Below are 12,995 nucleotides of genomic sequence, written 5' to 3' on the forward strand. Positions count from 1 at the left end.
TGCAAATGCAATCCTAAACATGCCAAAATCAAAACTGTGTCATGGGCCTAGCGTTGCAGTGTAAACGCAGCCCTCTTTGTTGCTTCTACGCGTTCCTGGGCTATCAAAGGTCAACGCCGGCTTAATAATGATGCGGACGATGATAAGATTATTAAACAAGGAAGAGGAAGTCTGTGTCTAGCAACCAAGCAATCACTTATTTATTTACCTTTTAAATATATCAAATTCAAGAATATCAGCTCAATTATGATATCACTAATCATGATTAATTAGCAGAGCTACAGTTTCCAGATTAGTCAAAATGCTATACACTACTTTTCACTAATCATGATTTTAATTATTACCATATCTCTTATTTATTTATTTATTTTGCTTTTTATTAGTTTTTATATTAGTAACTTTTGTTTATTTGTTAATTACTAATTGAAATAAAAAAACACATAAAGGAATTATATTTACTTGGCAATATAATTTCTACTCCTGCTACGAATGGGACTTTTGGTCACTCGAAGAAGCATCATTGAAATTGCTCGTGATCATGGCTATCAGGTCTTCTTTTTATATATTTTTTTTCTTTTTTCTTATGAAAGAAATTAAGCTTGCATGTATCAAAGAAAACTAAAATGGCGCCAGAGCCCAATACAGCACACAAAAACAACAGGGAAAGGGCTCCCTGCAAACCAAACGGATCAAAAAACTAGTCAACTTAAATAAAAACTCTTATAAAATCCATCTCAAAATATGGAGCATCAAAACCAATTTTATCATTTTGGGCACAATTACGTATCAGGATTGCTACTGTCAGAATTAAAAAAGAATTGTTAAAGGCAAGAGCATCGATGCTTTTCCTTTAATCTTAAGAATATCTAAAAATGCCTCTTTTTATTTCAATTAGTATCTTTTTTTTCCAATTAATAACTCTTTTTTATTTGCAATCCCATCTTTCCACATATATATATAAATGTCGACCAATTTCTCAATTTCAATATATTAAGAGATTAAACAAAACAAATAAAATGTACTTCATTCAGATTTTAGCAATGAAAACTTTAATTTGCACCCTAAAATCTCAGTTTATATATTAATTGGTCTATGTTGTTTTAATATTTTATATTTTGATCTCAAACTTTATTTATTTTAATCCCTATATGTTAAGAGATGAAAAAGAAAATCTTCAAAAAAAAAATATTGGGACTAGAGAAATTGTTGGATGGCTGCATTTTAATCACTAAGACTAATATTTGTGTTATTAAATTTGTTTTCTTGGACAAAGGAAGTGGTGTCGTCCTTTCATCATACTTAAAAAAGTACATAGATGTTCTTAAAGTAAACATGCTTAAAAAGTAAATTGAGGTTCTTAAAGTTTTTTTTATTCATTTAATTCTTGCTTTTAGAGATTAGAGACTGTTAAAAAGATTAAAAATTGATTTATTAAGGTTTTCAAGTTGTTCTTAAAGTCTTTTTAAGTGAAAACAAATTAACATGTCATTGATTCGGAGAAAAAAAAATTGAAGTGAAAACCTTCAAAAAAAAAACATTAATCAATCTTAGCCTGGCCTTTTTAAAAAAAAAATTGATATTTTTATTTGAGATTTTAATTATTACCATATCTTTTATTTATTTATTTATTTATTTTTTATTAGTTTTAAAAAAAATATTTAATATCCTCTCACTTATTTTTTTAATTTTTTAGTTCATCTTTTATAAAATAGTAATTATTTTTTAAATTTCATAATATTTCAAAGAAATTATTATAATTTATCTTTATTTTTTCTTTTATATTTATTATAAATTAATTATAATTATATGACGGACTTATAAAAATAACAATCATTTATTCTTAGCAATCAAAATTAATCTCTAAAAAAAAGAGAGCCAAGATTAGAAATTTCAATGTCCATGTATTTAATTATTGCATGTATGTTTGAGATATTTTTTATTTAAAAATATATTAAAATATATTTTTTATAGTTTTTTTTTTAATTTTTAATATTCAAACATCAAAACCGTTGAAAATGAATTAATATCATGTCAAAAGTATTACAATGTATCGTAATTTTGAAAAGTAATTTTCAAAAACCTTTTGAAACCAAGATGGGAATAGGGTTGTGGAAGCTAGCAATTAATATCCCATCAACTCGATCACGCGGATGAAAGAGATGCATGTGATTCCTGATAACTAAACTATCAATTGAATTGGAAAGAGATTGGAATCATTGATTGCACAGGACAAAAATATTTGCAATAGCGGCCAAATGGGCTAACAGGAACATACCCTCCTCCCTTCATTTATTCCCTACAAGACTTTATGCAATTTAATGGAACCCTAATATTGTAGTTCTAGAAACAGTAGAATCAATGATTTTACTTTTAGGAAGACGGAAGAGTTAGAGAATTAAGTTGCTTGTTCGGCAATCTTACGTGTGGTTCTTGTTGTCTATCTTGCTTGAAAGGTTTTTGCTTATTCACAAGTGTCAAAATCACTTTGAATTTCCTACACTCCATCGCCGGCTCTCGAGGTTGACGACATGAGAATTTTCAAGTCTTTCCAGCCAGCCAAAAATGCCACGAATAATCTTCTTTGGGTGTACTGTGTTCATGCATTCCATCCTTTTGTCTAGGCAGCTTTGATATTTGATTTATTCTTTGCCTGTCCTACGCCACATGTTCTTGAGATAGGCTTGGACAATTTCAAGTCTTTATATCTTCCCAGTCATCTTGGGGGGTTCTCACGAGCTCCATCTTTTTGCTTAAACACTATTCTTGTCTAAAAAGTTAATTTCCCAGTTGCAAGTTTATCAAGATTCCATGGCCTCCACGATTTGTTTGTTTTTGTTGTACATGTTCATTTCTATGATTGTTGAGGCTCAAAGTGTAGAGTTCATCTTCAATGGATTCAATGAAAGTGAAAAAAACCTCACAATTGATGGAGCTTCTATTATCAAGCCTAGTGGTTTACTAAGGCTCACCAACAAAACACAATATGCTGTAGGGCATGCATTTTATTCCAAACCAATACAGATGCTTGACACAAGTTCAAATTCATCTCCAAATGCTTCATCTTTCAGCACAACCTTTGTCTTTCAGATAGTCTCTCCAAAAGGAAAAGGAGGCCACGGCCTTGCTTTCGCCTTAGCTCCCTCCAACCAGTTTCCCGGGGCTGCCGCGGAGCATTACCTTGGTCTTTTCAACCCTTCAAATAATGGTGATAGCTCAAACCATATTTTTGCTGTTGAATTTGACACGGTTAATGGGTTCAACGAGAATTCAGACACTGAAGGAAATCATGTCGGAGTCAACATTAACAGCATGCGTTCGAAGTCATCGAGGGCAGCTTCCTATAGAGAGGATGACAACCCAGACCGGTATGAAGAATTGACGTTGGAGAGTGGTGAACCTATTCAAGCCTGGATAGAATATGATGGTGCGGCTAAACTTGTTAGTGTAACAATAGGTCCCATGGAGAAAAGCAGACCGATTCGACCACTCATTTCTTTTCCCGTAGATCTAAGCGCAGTTGTTAAGGATAACATGTATGCTGGTTTCTCTTCCTCTACTGGTAAAAAGACAAGCTCTCATTACATACTGGGATGGAGTTTTTCCACTGAAAAAGCAGGCGCCCGTCCGCTCAATCTTTCTCTACTTCCCAGAGCACCAATATCTGAGGAAAGTTCATCCTCTTTCCAACCCTCAGTGATTGCTATTATCGCTTCTTTATGCGGTGTGACCACTATTCTGTTTGCAATACTGCTCTTTCATGCTGTGTACAGAAATTGGCCTCAGTCTGAGGCTCTTGAAGACTGGGAAGTGGATTGTCCGCACAGGTTTCGCTATCAAGATCTACATACGGCAACCAAGGGTTTTAAAAAGAGTGAGATAATTGGGGCTGGTGGGTTTGGTGCGGTGTACAAAGGTAGATTGCCTACAAACGGAAATGAAGTTGCTGTTAAGAGGATCACTACCAATTCAATCCAGGGTTTGAGAGGATTCACTGCGGAGATCGAGAGCCTGGGACGTTTACGGCACAAGAACTTGGTGAATCTCCAAGGATGGTGTAAGAGAAATAATGACCTCCTCCTGGTTTACGACTACATCCCAAATGGAAGCCTTGCCGGTCTCCTTTTCAGTCGGGGAAACAACTTTGTACTGAGCTGGGAGCAAAGATTCAATATTGTTAAAGGCATTGCAGCAGGGCTTTTGTATCTGCATGAGGAATGGGAGCAAGTGGTGATTCACAGAGATGTCAAGTCAAGCAATGTCCTGATAGACGCAGGAATGAACGGGCGGTTAGGGGACTTTGGTCTAGCCAGGTTGTATGATCATGGAACCATGTCGCACACCACAAATATTGTTGGCACGATAGGGTATATCGCACCTGAATTGGCACGGACCGGTCAGGCTTCTACCAGTTCCGATGTGTACGCATACGGTATTTTGCTCCTTGAAGTGGCTTGTGGCAGAAAGCCCGTTGAAACGAGTAACTTCATCCTGACAGATTTCGTGATTGAATGCCATCAAAAGGGTAGAGTTCTTGATGCAGCTGATCCAGAGCTGAACTCTGCCTTCCTGGTCAAGGAAATGGAGGTGGTGCTGGGGTTGGGTCTTCTGTGTTCTCATCACAAGCCTAAAGCCAGGCCAACCATGAGAGAAGTCATACGGTATCTCAACTGGGAAGAAAAGCTCCCAGTGATTGATGATCTGGGCTCTTCTGATTCTCCATGTAGGAGCACAAGATATATGGGAGAGGTTTCCATTGAAATGATCACAAGTTCCATAGATGTTGGCAGATAGCTCATCGCAGAATCCATCTTCCTCCTGTTTCTTCCTCGTCAACAGCCTTTTTAGCTTACAGTTTTATGTACGTTGACAAGGGTTAATTTTCAAGTCTTGTATTGGTTCCATCATTAACCATTTATTCCCTCCCAATAATGCAGAACAGTACATTGATTCTTGACTTTGTCACCATGATTTTTGGTCTGAACTCAACTTGCATGGGTTTTACCAAAAGCGCCGACACGTGGTTATCCTAGTACAGTAAAATATTTATCCTTTTATATTTTAAAAATATTTTAAAAAAAAATTGAAATTAAAATTTTTTTGTTTCAAAATATTTTTTTAATATTTTTATATTATTTTGATGTGTTGATATTAAAAATAATTTTTAAAAAATATAAAAAATATTATTTTAATATATTTTTAAATAAAAATTATTTTAAAAAATAATTATTATGGTATCAGCATTTTAATAATTACAACAATTGCTTCTATTTTTTGACAAAGTTTTATGTTGAATTGGAAGTTACACTGAAAATAAAATATATATGACCAAATTATTCTATATTTTATTGAGTAAAATGCAATAGATCCTGGTCTAAAATACTGAAAAATAAATTTATATTGGGTTTGGAAAACACAGATTTTCACTAGTTTTTCTCCATGAAGTTTTCAATTTTTTCAAATAGAAAAGCTTAAAATGATCAATAATGAAATTTTTAATATATATACATGTAAAATTATTAAAATTATGTAAAAATATATAATTTTATAAGTTAATATATATATATATATATATATATAAAAATTAAAAAATCAGGTTAAAAACTCAAAAAACTGTAAAAACTCGATGAAATCAATAAACTTGGAAATAAGGATCAGGACTCTCAAGTAATGATGTAATATTTATTCCTCTTTTTCTCTGCAATGTAAGTTGTTGCTTCTTTTTCTCTGCAATGTAAGTTGTTGCATACAATTTCTGCACTTCTAGAACGCTTTCTCAGCGCCCAAAATCACCTAATAAATATTCAATAACCATAAATATTTTACGGTGTTTGTTTCTCAGTAAAAAACATGTTAAAAGGAAAATATTTGTTTGAATCATGCATTAACGTAACAACTATGTTATATATATATATATATATATATTATCAACATATTAAAATCATCTATAAATACCTAAAAAATATCAATTTGATATTTTTTAGATGAAAAATAATTTGAAAAATACTTTAAAAAACAAGTTAAAATACAAAAATAAACATTCTATAGTTTGCTGTAAAAATAGATATATAAAAGATATTTTAATATATAACAAATTGGGCTGTAGAAAGTGTTTTTTCTATCTTTAAACTTCAAATAACATGCTTACAATTTAATGATTTTATCAAAATATTCTCTTAACTTTTTTTATCCATAAGAATTCTTTTGTTGTTTTAATAAATAAAAGCTACGTATTGTTATTGTTGCTGATGTACAATTAATATTAATTAATGTTAATTAGTTACCGGAAAGAAAAGATTTCAGTCGACATTAATTATGCCATCGACAGTTATGGCCTGTGAATATGATTCATCGATCGATTTGTTGATATAGTAATAATAATTAATTAATTTAGTGCAATTAATTAACAATATTATTTAAGTGGGAAAGATGGATAAGATTAAGAGAGAGTGATGGCAACATTTGCAGCCCAAAGTCTTCTTGCATGCATTGTTTATGCCATTAATGTCCTGCCATAGGATCTCCGACATGCCCCCTTAAATCAAACAACAAATATAGCATTGATCTTCCCTAGTCTCTTATCTTATTCTAGTTGTTTGTTTATGAAGGAGATTAGGTAACGTTTTCCTCGGGGAAACCTTATCCGAACCCTTTTTTTTTAATGAAATATTCATTACCTTTTTCGAGCTAGAATTTGTCATCAAACTAATCCACAAAACGAGCACTCCCCTTAGTAAGTTATAGTATTATTTTTAGATTAGGTAAACGTTTTTGTATAGAAGAGAAGAAAATAATGGAGATAGACAAGACATGTGTCTCCATGAACTTCTATTTCAAAAGAATAAATTCATACCTAAAGTCCTAAATTATCCTAGACATATTTTTATTTTAAGTTTTTGTCTCCTTCATTCCAACCAAACATGTTGTATTCCTTTTATCTTGGGATATCAATCAAACATAATATTAATCAATTAAAAGATATATTTAGTAGTTTAATCTTATTAATAAGTGATCAAGGGTGGCAAATCAATCACAAACTATTTGTCTTTTAAGAGAACAAGAAGAAAACAAACTGGTCATGAAATCTCAAATTTGAAACCCAAATTTGAGATTTTGGTAACAAATTTTTATGACAATTTGACTCTTTTTTTTATTTTTTTGGCAATGATGCTCGATCTCAAGGGTTGAGATCATACAAAAAGAGATCCCTATAAAGGTAGTAATTAATTTGGATATGAATTCAGGTCTTCCCTTATGAAAAAGAAAAGCATAATATATAGTGAAACTGATCTACAATACTCTATTTTGGATAATATATGATGATAGTGTGTAGGGGTGAGCAAAAAAATCGAGAAAATCAGAAAAAAAAAAAATTAACCGAAAAAACCGAACCGTAAAAAAAACTGATTAAAATTTTAAAAAAATCGACCGGTTCGGTTCGGTTCGGTTTCGGTTTTATAAGCTTGAAACCGAAAAAACCAAACCGAACCCAAACCGGAAAAAAACCAAGACAAACCGAAGAAAACCGATCCAAACCGGAAAAAAACGAGCCAAAACCGATCCAAACCGGTTAGAACCGGTTTGTCCTAAAAAACCAAACCGAACAGAAACAAGTCATTTTTAACCGGTTTCAGTTCAGTTTCGGTTTTTTTTATAAAAAAAATTTCGGTTTGGTTATTTTTTTTCGATAAAAACCAAACCGAACGGAAAATGATAAACTCTAATAGTGTGTGTGTGTGTGTGTGATTATATAAGATCAAGTTGCTTCAAACTTCCAAACTTGTTAGCAATCATTAATTATTGGTGAGTATGGAATATGGATTCAGCCTATAATTTAGTCCTTAACTCTTCATTGATTGGTTTGAACTTTGAATTTTGCATGCCTAAATACGTTGCCTAAACTTTTGGTAACTAAGATAGAAAAGGCCAAAGCATGAATCTACCTACCTATACCTATACGTTAATTAATTAGCAAACATAAATTTAGTGTTTTGAACGTTGCATGAAATCTTGAGAAAAATCCTTTTGACAATATTATTTTACAAGGAAGGACAGCTTAACTAAAGTTAATATTAACCTTAATTCGATTGGATAACCATCAATCACAGTAAAGAAAAACAACAAATTAATTAACTTCGTGAGATTAAGATGTGTTTGCCTCTGCTAAGACAGTGCCGGATAAGGTGCAGAATTTCAATTAGACGGGAGATCGATCGAATTCCTCAAGGGAATGAAAATTTGTCTTCCCCTATTTTCTATATATAATCCAACTCCATAATTATAGTTAATGTTCTCATCATCATCTAAGTTGTCAAACAAGGTGGTTTAATTTATCTCAGCCCTTCTTAGTTAGCCAATCAATATGAGAGACTCTGAGTTCTTTCAGCTTCCAAGCCCACAATGCTACTCTAACAACATACAAGGGCATGACTATTTATATTTTGAACCAGCCATGGATGTTGATATACACCATTTTGAGTCATCTCATCCTCTCGCAACAACTGATTCCACTTCCAATGAGTTGGTAGATTTTCCTGTTGATTCTGATTTAATGAATATTCACCGCTTGATTTTGAGGAGTTTGAGCTCATTTGGAGGGACCTAAAGGGTACTTGTCAAAGGGGCTCGAGGAAAGTTGTTCTTTTCAACCATATTCTAGTGAAGGAAAGGTGACCGAAAAATGCAGCCCTAAACCATCCACTATTTGGAGTGCTGGTGCAATATCAATATCAACCATGGATGCTTCTTTGATCCAGCAACCGCTAACCTTGCCAACAGGAGACATGGAGATCGATAATCAACTTAGTGTGCATCATCTAGTCAAGGCTTACAAAGAAGCCATGGAGAACCAAGAGGCAGAACTTGCAGAAGTGATCACGAGAAGGATTAGTAAGAAAGTTGGTCCAACGGGGGAGATAAAGGAGCGTCTTTTGTATTACTCATTTCAACCCTTAGACAAGGAAATAGATTATCTTACGCAAGAATCTGCTAAGAACTTTGATAAGGCTTTGGAGGCATTCTATAAGATTTTCCCTGATGGGATGATTTCTCATTTCACAGCTAACTCAGTCATTCTTGAGGCCAAGCCTCGTGATGCTGACGTTTGTCGCACGTCAAAAAAATCCATGCGGCGTCGGCTGGCGATCTTTTTCGTTGTTGCGTTATTTGCTTCGTTGGAGTCGCCACCTAGTATTTAATTGAGGGTTACTAGGAAACCCGAATGTACTAGTCTTGTCAGAGATTCGCGGGTAAGGGACTGGTTGTGGTTAGGGAAGGTATTAGCACCCCTAACGCACTCTACCTGAGGTAAGCTGCTTCGTGACTTTGATGTGTTAAAGAAGTTTTAATAATTGTCTTTTCATCGGATATTAGAAATACAACTTACATGTAAGTTAATAAATCTTGACCGTGATCCAATCAAAATATTAAATTCTTCTTTAATCTCTTCTTTAATCTTTACAATTTTATCTTAAATAAAAATAAAACATCCATAAAACAAATACAAACAACACATACACGTTCACTATATCTTTTCTTTTCTTTCCTTTTTTCTTTTCCCTTTTTCTTTTCTTTTCTTTACATCCACATTACAAATTATAAAAATTCAACAACTAACAAACATTACATCAAACATTTAGAAATTACAAAACAGACCCCCACAGATCCTTTACAGTGCAGGGAAGCCTTTTGGACCCGTATGAACAGTGGCGGCGCGTCCTCTCCACGCGCCACCGTCACTGGCGGCGCGTGGGTTCACGCGCCGCCGCGAACAAGGCCGGAAAACGGGTGGATCTGGCTCAGCTTCCTTTCCTTTTTCCTTCTCTGCTGGTGGTGACAACCACCGTCACCTGCAATAACAGAAAACGCACAACACAGTCGATTTTAATTTTTGTTTTTTGTTTTGCAGATCTGCTTCTCTGGTTCGGTTTTTTTCTGCAGCTCAGTGTTTTCTTTTTGTTTCCCCTTCTTCTCTGTTTTCAGGCGGGGGCTGTCGGCAGTTGTGCTTCTGTTGAGTCTGGCCGGCTGTGGGAGATGAAGACTTGGTTCGGTCGGCGGGTTTTGTGCTGATGGGGAGGAGATCGCCGGGTCTGTGCAGTGAGCGGCTGGAGGAGCAGAGGAGGGAGGAGCGGCAGACCGATCTGGGTCCGTGGGGGAAGCTGCTGCGGTCGGCCGCCGCTGGGTCCTTCGGTGGGAGGAGGCTATGAACGGGACTCCTGCTGCTGCTGTGTGGTGCTCGCTGGAGCTGGGTCGGCCGAGAGAGGAAAGAACGGTGGTCGGCCGAGAGAGCCAGAAGAAGAAGGAAGGTGCTGGGAGCAGGGGAGGAAGGAGCGACGGACCGATTTGGGTCCGTGAGGGATGTTGCTCGGCTGCTGCTGTAGTGGAAAGAAACGGCTGTGATGGAGAGTGAGCGGCAGCGGCTGGGAGAGAGGAGAGGCTGTCCGGTGGAGGTAAGGTGAGGTGAGGGCTGGAGAAGGGAGCAGCTGAGAGGGGAAGATGACCGGTTGGGGATGGCTGGAGGCCAAGGGAGAATGGCAGGAAGAGGATGATGAGCGGCGGCTTGGGAGAACCAAAACCGTGGGGGGCGGCTCCTTTGTTAGAGATAGGTTTAGCTTTAGGTTTAGGTTTTTTTTTTTTGTATTTTTCTGATGTTTCAAAATTGCCCCCCCTTGTTTGAGTTGTGGACCAGTATTTATAGGTAAAATGTTGCATGGATCTCAAAATTGGTCCCTCAACTTTCTTTTTTTTGTAAATTTGATTTTTCTTAATTTTTTTGTATTTTTTTGAAAACGAGTAATATCAATGTCGACTCAATGAAGAAAATCAATGATTTTAAAAATGATGCGTTAAAAGTTGAACGCGTTCCAAATATCTTTGAAAATTTAAATTCTTTTGAGACGATGCTAAAAATGATAAAAAAAACGATGCAAATGTATTAAAAATGTATTTTTTGGATTTTCAATGTTTTTCGCTATTTTTGAATTTTTTCATGAAAATTTATCAAACATGGGTCAAAAATTGGGTAGCAACAACGTTCTACACATAATAGACTTTGATATGGGAGAAGGGATGCAGTGGTCTTCAATGATCATGGCTCTTGGTCGAAAACAAAAGGAGCTACAAGCACAACAATACTATGGTCATATTCCACACTACTCGACCCTAAAACTCACAGCAATCAAGTGGAAAGACGAGGGTTCCGGTCATTATGTACCTTCATGGAGAAAGTTCGAGGAGACAAAAAGGAGGCTACATGATTGTGCAAACCCCTTTGGTTTAATATTGGAAGTGGAAGAGGTGGAGCTACAAGATTTAGCGAGGAAGATAAAGGGAAAGAGAAAAGGTGGAGAAAGGAGAGAATGGCTGGCCTTCAATTGTATGTGGGCTCTTTCCCAAATGGCGAGAAAGAGGAGTAGAAGGCATGTATTGGACTTTGTTAGGACGGCAAAGGAAATATTAGCCAGTATTTTTGTCTATAGCAATACTAGTAATGGAGGCATATTAACATTTGGTGATGGAGGAGCATGGGAATTATTCAAAGACTGCCCTGCTTTTGGATTTTTCTTTGACAATTGTATGGAACATTATCAAGCCCTGTTGGAATCAATCGAATGGAAGTTCCCTAGTTGCTTTATAGAGGCGAGAATAGCTATGTGTTAGTGAACTGGCATGCAAACCCGACAAGATAAAAGGCAAAGGATAGGATAAAATGAGAAATGAGACACACAAGAATTTACGTGGTTCACCCAATTTGGCTACGTCCACGGGCAAGTATAGAAGGATTTTACTAAGTAATGTGGGAATTACAACCTCTCTCTACTAATAGGATAACAACTGAAATCTCTCTATTACTAGGAGAAAACACCTCACTTACTATCTCACAAATACCTCATAATTTTGTGGGATTACTTTCCCTCTCTCACTCTCCTCTTCTCTCACTTGTAGTGTAATATATATGGCAAGGATACACTACCTATTTATAGGCAAGCATCCTTGCCTTTGTCTTGCAAAAGACGAGCAAGGCAAGTGGCACCAATTGGTGCTGCAAGTGGCACCGAATTGGTGCCCACTTTGTTGACTTAGCTTGCACCAATTGGTGCCAGCTAGTTTCATATTCTCCCACTTGAAGACTTTGATGATTTAATCAAGTCTTCACACTTGATCATTTGTAATTCTTCTATCCTTATACTTGTCATCTTCATGCTGCTTACGTTTCTGCTATGCCATAAGAGGATTTGCACCATATGTACTTGTTAGTGTTGACTGGTTTGGTCAAAGCATCTGTTGGGTTTTCCTTTGTGTGAACCTTCTAAAAATCTACACTTTCATCTTCCACCACTTCGCGAACAAAGTGATACTGAACATTTATGTGTTTTGTTCTTGAATGAAAAGTTGGATTCCTTGCAATATGCAAGGCACTCTGACTATCACAATACAAATGAATCTTCTTTTGTTTGTGTCCGAGCTCCTCCATAAGTTTCTTCATCCATATTGCTTCTTTACAAGCTTGTGTAGCTGCCATGTACTCAGCTTCTGTTGTGGATAAAGCTACAACAGTCTGAAGTTTAGAGACCCAGCTCACAGCTCCTTCTGCAATTATGAACACATAGCCTGTAGTGGATTTTCTTTTCTCAAGGTCGCCAGCAAAATCTGAATCAACATAACCTCTGACGGTAAATTCTTATCCTCCATAACATAATACGGTATCTGAGGTACCCTTGATGTATCTCAAGATCCTCTTAATAGTATTCCAATGCTCTCTACCAGGATTTGTCATGTATCGACTAGCTGCTCCCACTGCTTGTGCAATGTCTGGTCTTGTATATATCATGGCAAACATTAAACTTCCCACTACTGATGCATACGGTACTCGAGACATCTCCATCCTCTCTGCTTCATTGCTAGGAGACATACTTGAGGATAATTTGAAGTTAACTGGAAGTGGGGTGGAAATTGGCTTACAATCTTGCATGTTGAAGCGTCGCAAGATCTTCTTCAAA

At 35.9% G+C, this 12,995-nt stretch overlaps 2 protein-coding genes across 2 annotated transcripts in view; both read left to right on the forward strand.

The window, feature by feature from the left end:
• The window catches only part of LOC7460390 (lectin-domain containing receptor kinase VI.3), a 33,354-nt gene extending 28,392 nt beyond the window's left edge, over positions 1–4,962 (forward strand). The window contains exon 2 of the mRNA XM_052448065.1: positions 2,454–4,962. Within this exon, the coding sequence (XP_052304025.1) occupies positions 2,809–4,791 (1,983 nt within the window). The 5' untranslated portion in view covers positions 2,454–2,808 and the 3' untranslated portion in view covers positions 4,792–4,962. The remainder of the gene's footprint in view (positions 1–2,453) is intronic.
• Positions 4,963–11,001: 6,039 nt separating this feature from the next.
• On the forward strand, positions 11,002–11,655 carry LOC112324489 (protein NODULATION SIGNALING PATHWAY 2). The gene has a single exon (XM_024587430.1). The coding sequence runs from the start codon at positions 11,002–11,004 to the stop codon at positions 11,653–11,655; it is 654 nt and encodes a 217-aa protein (XP_024443198.1).
• The last annotated feature ends 1,340 nt before the right edge of the window (positions 11,656–12,995 follow it).

Source organism: Populus trichocarpa, chromosome 16 (genome assembly GCF_000002775.5).
Source record: "Populus trichocarpa isolate Nisqually-1 chromosome 16, P.trichocarpa_v4.1, whole genome shotgun sequence".
In the NCBI taxonomy this organism is placed as follows: Eukaryota; Viridiplantae; Streptophyta; class Magnoliopsida; order Malpighiales; family Salicaceae; genus Populus; species Populus trichocarpa.

What these genes read in the sequence shown, in the direction of transcription:
- LOC112324489 (XM_024587430.1), top strand. Translation starts at nt 11,002, where the DNA reads ATGGGTCAAAAATTGGGTAGCAACAACGTTCTACACATAATAGACTTT.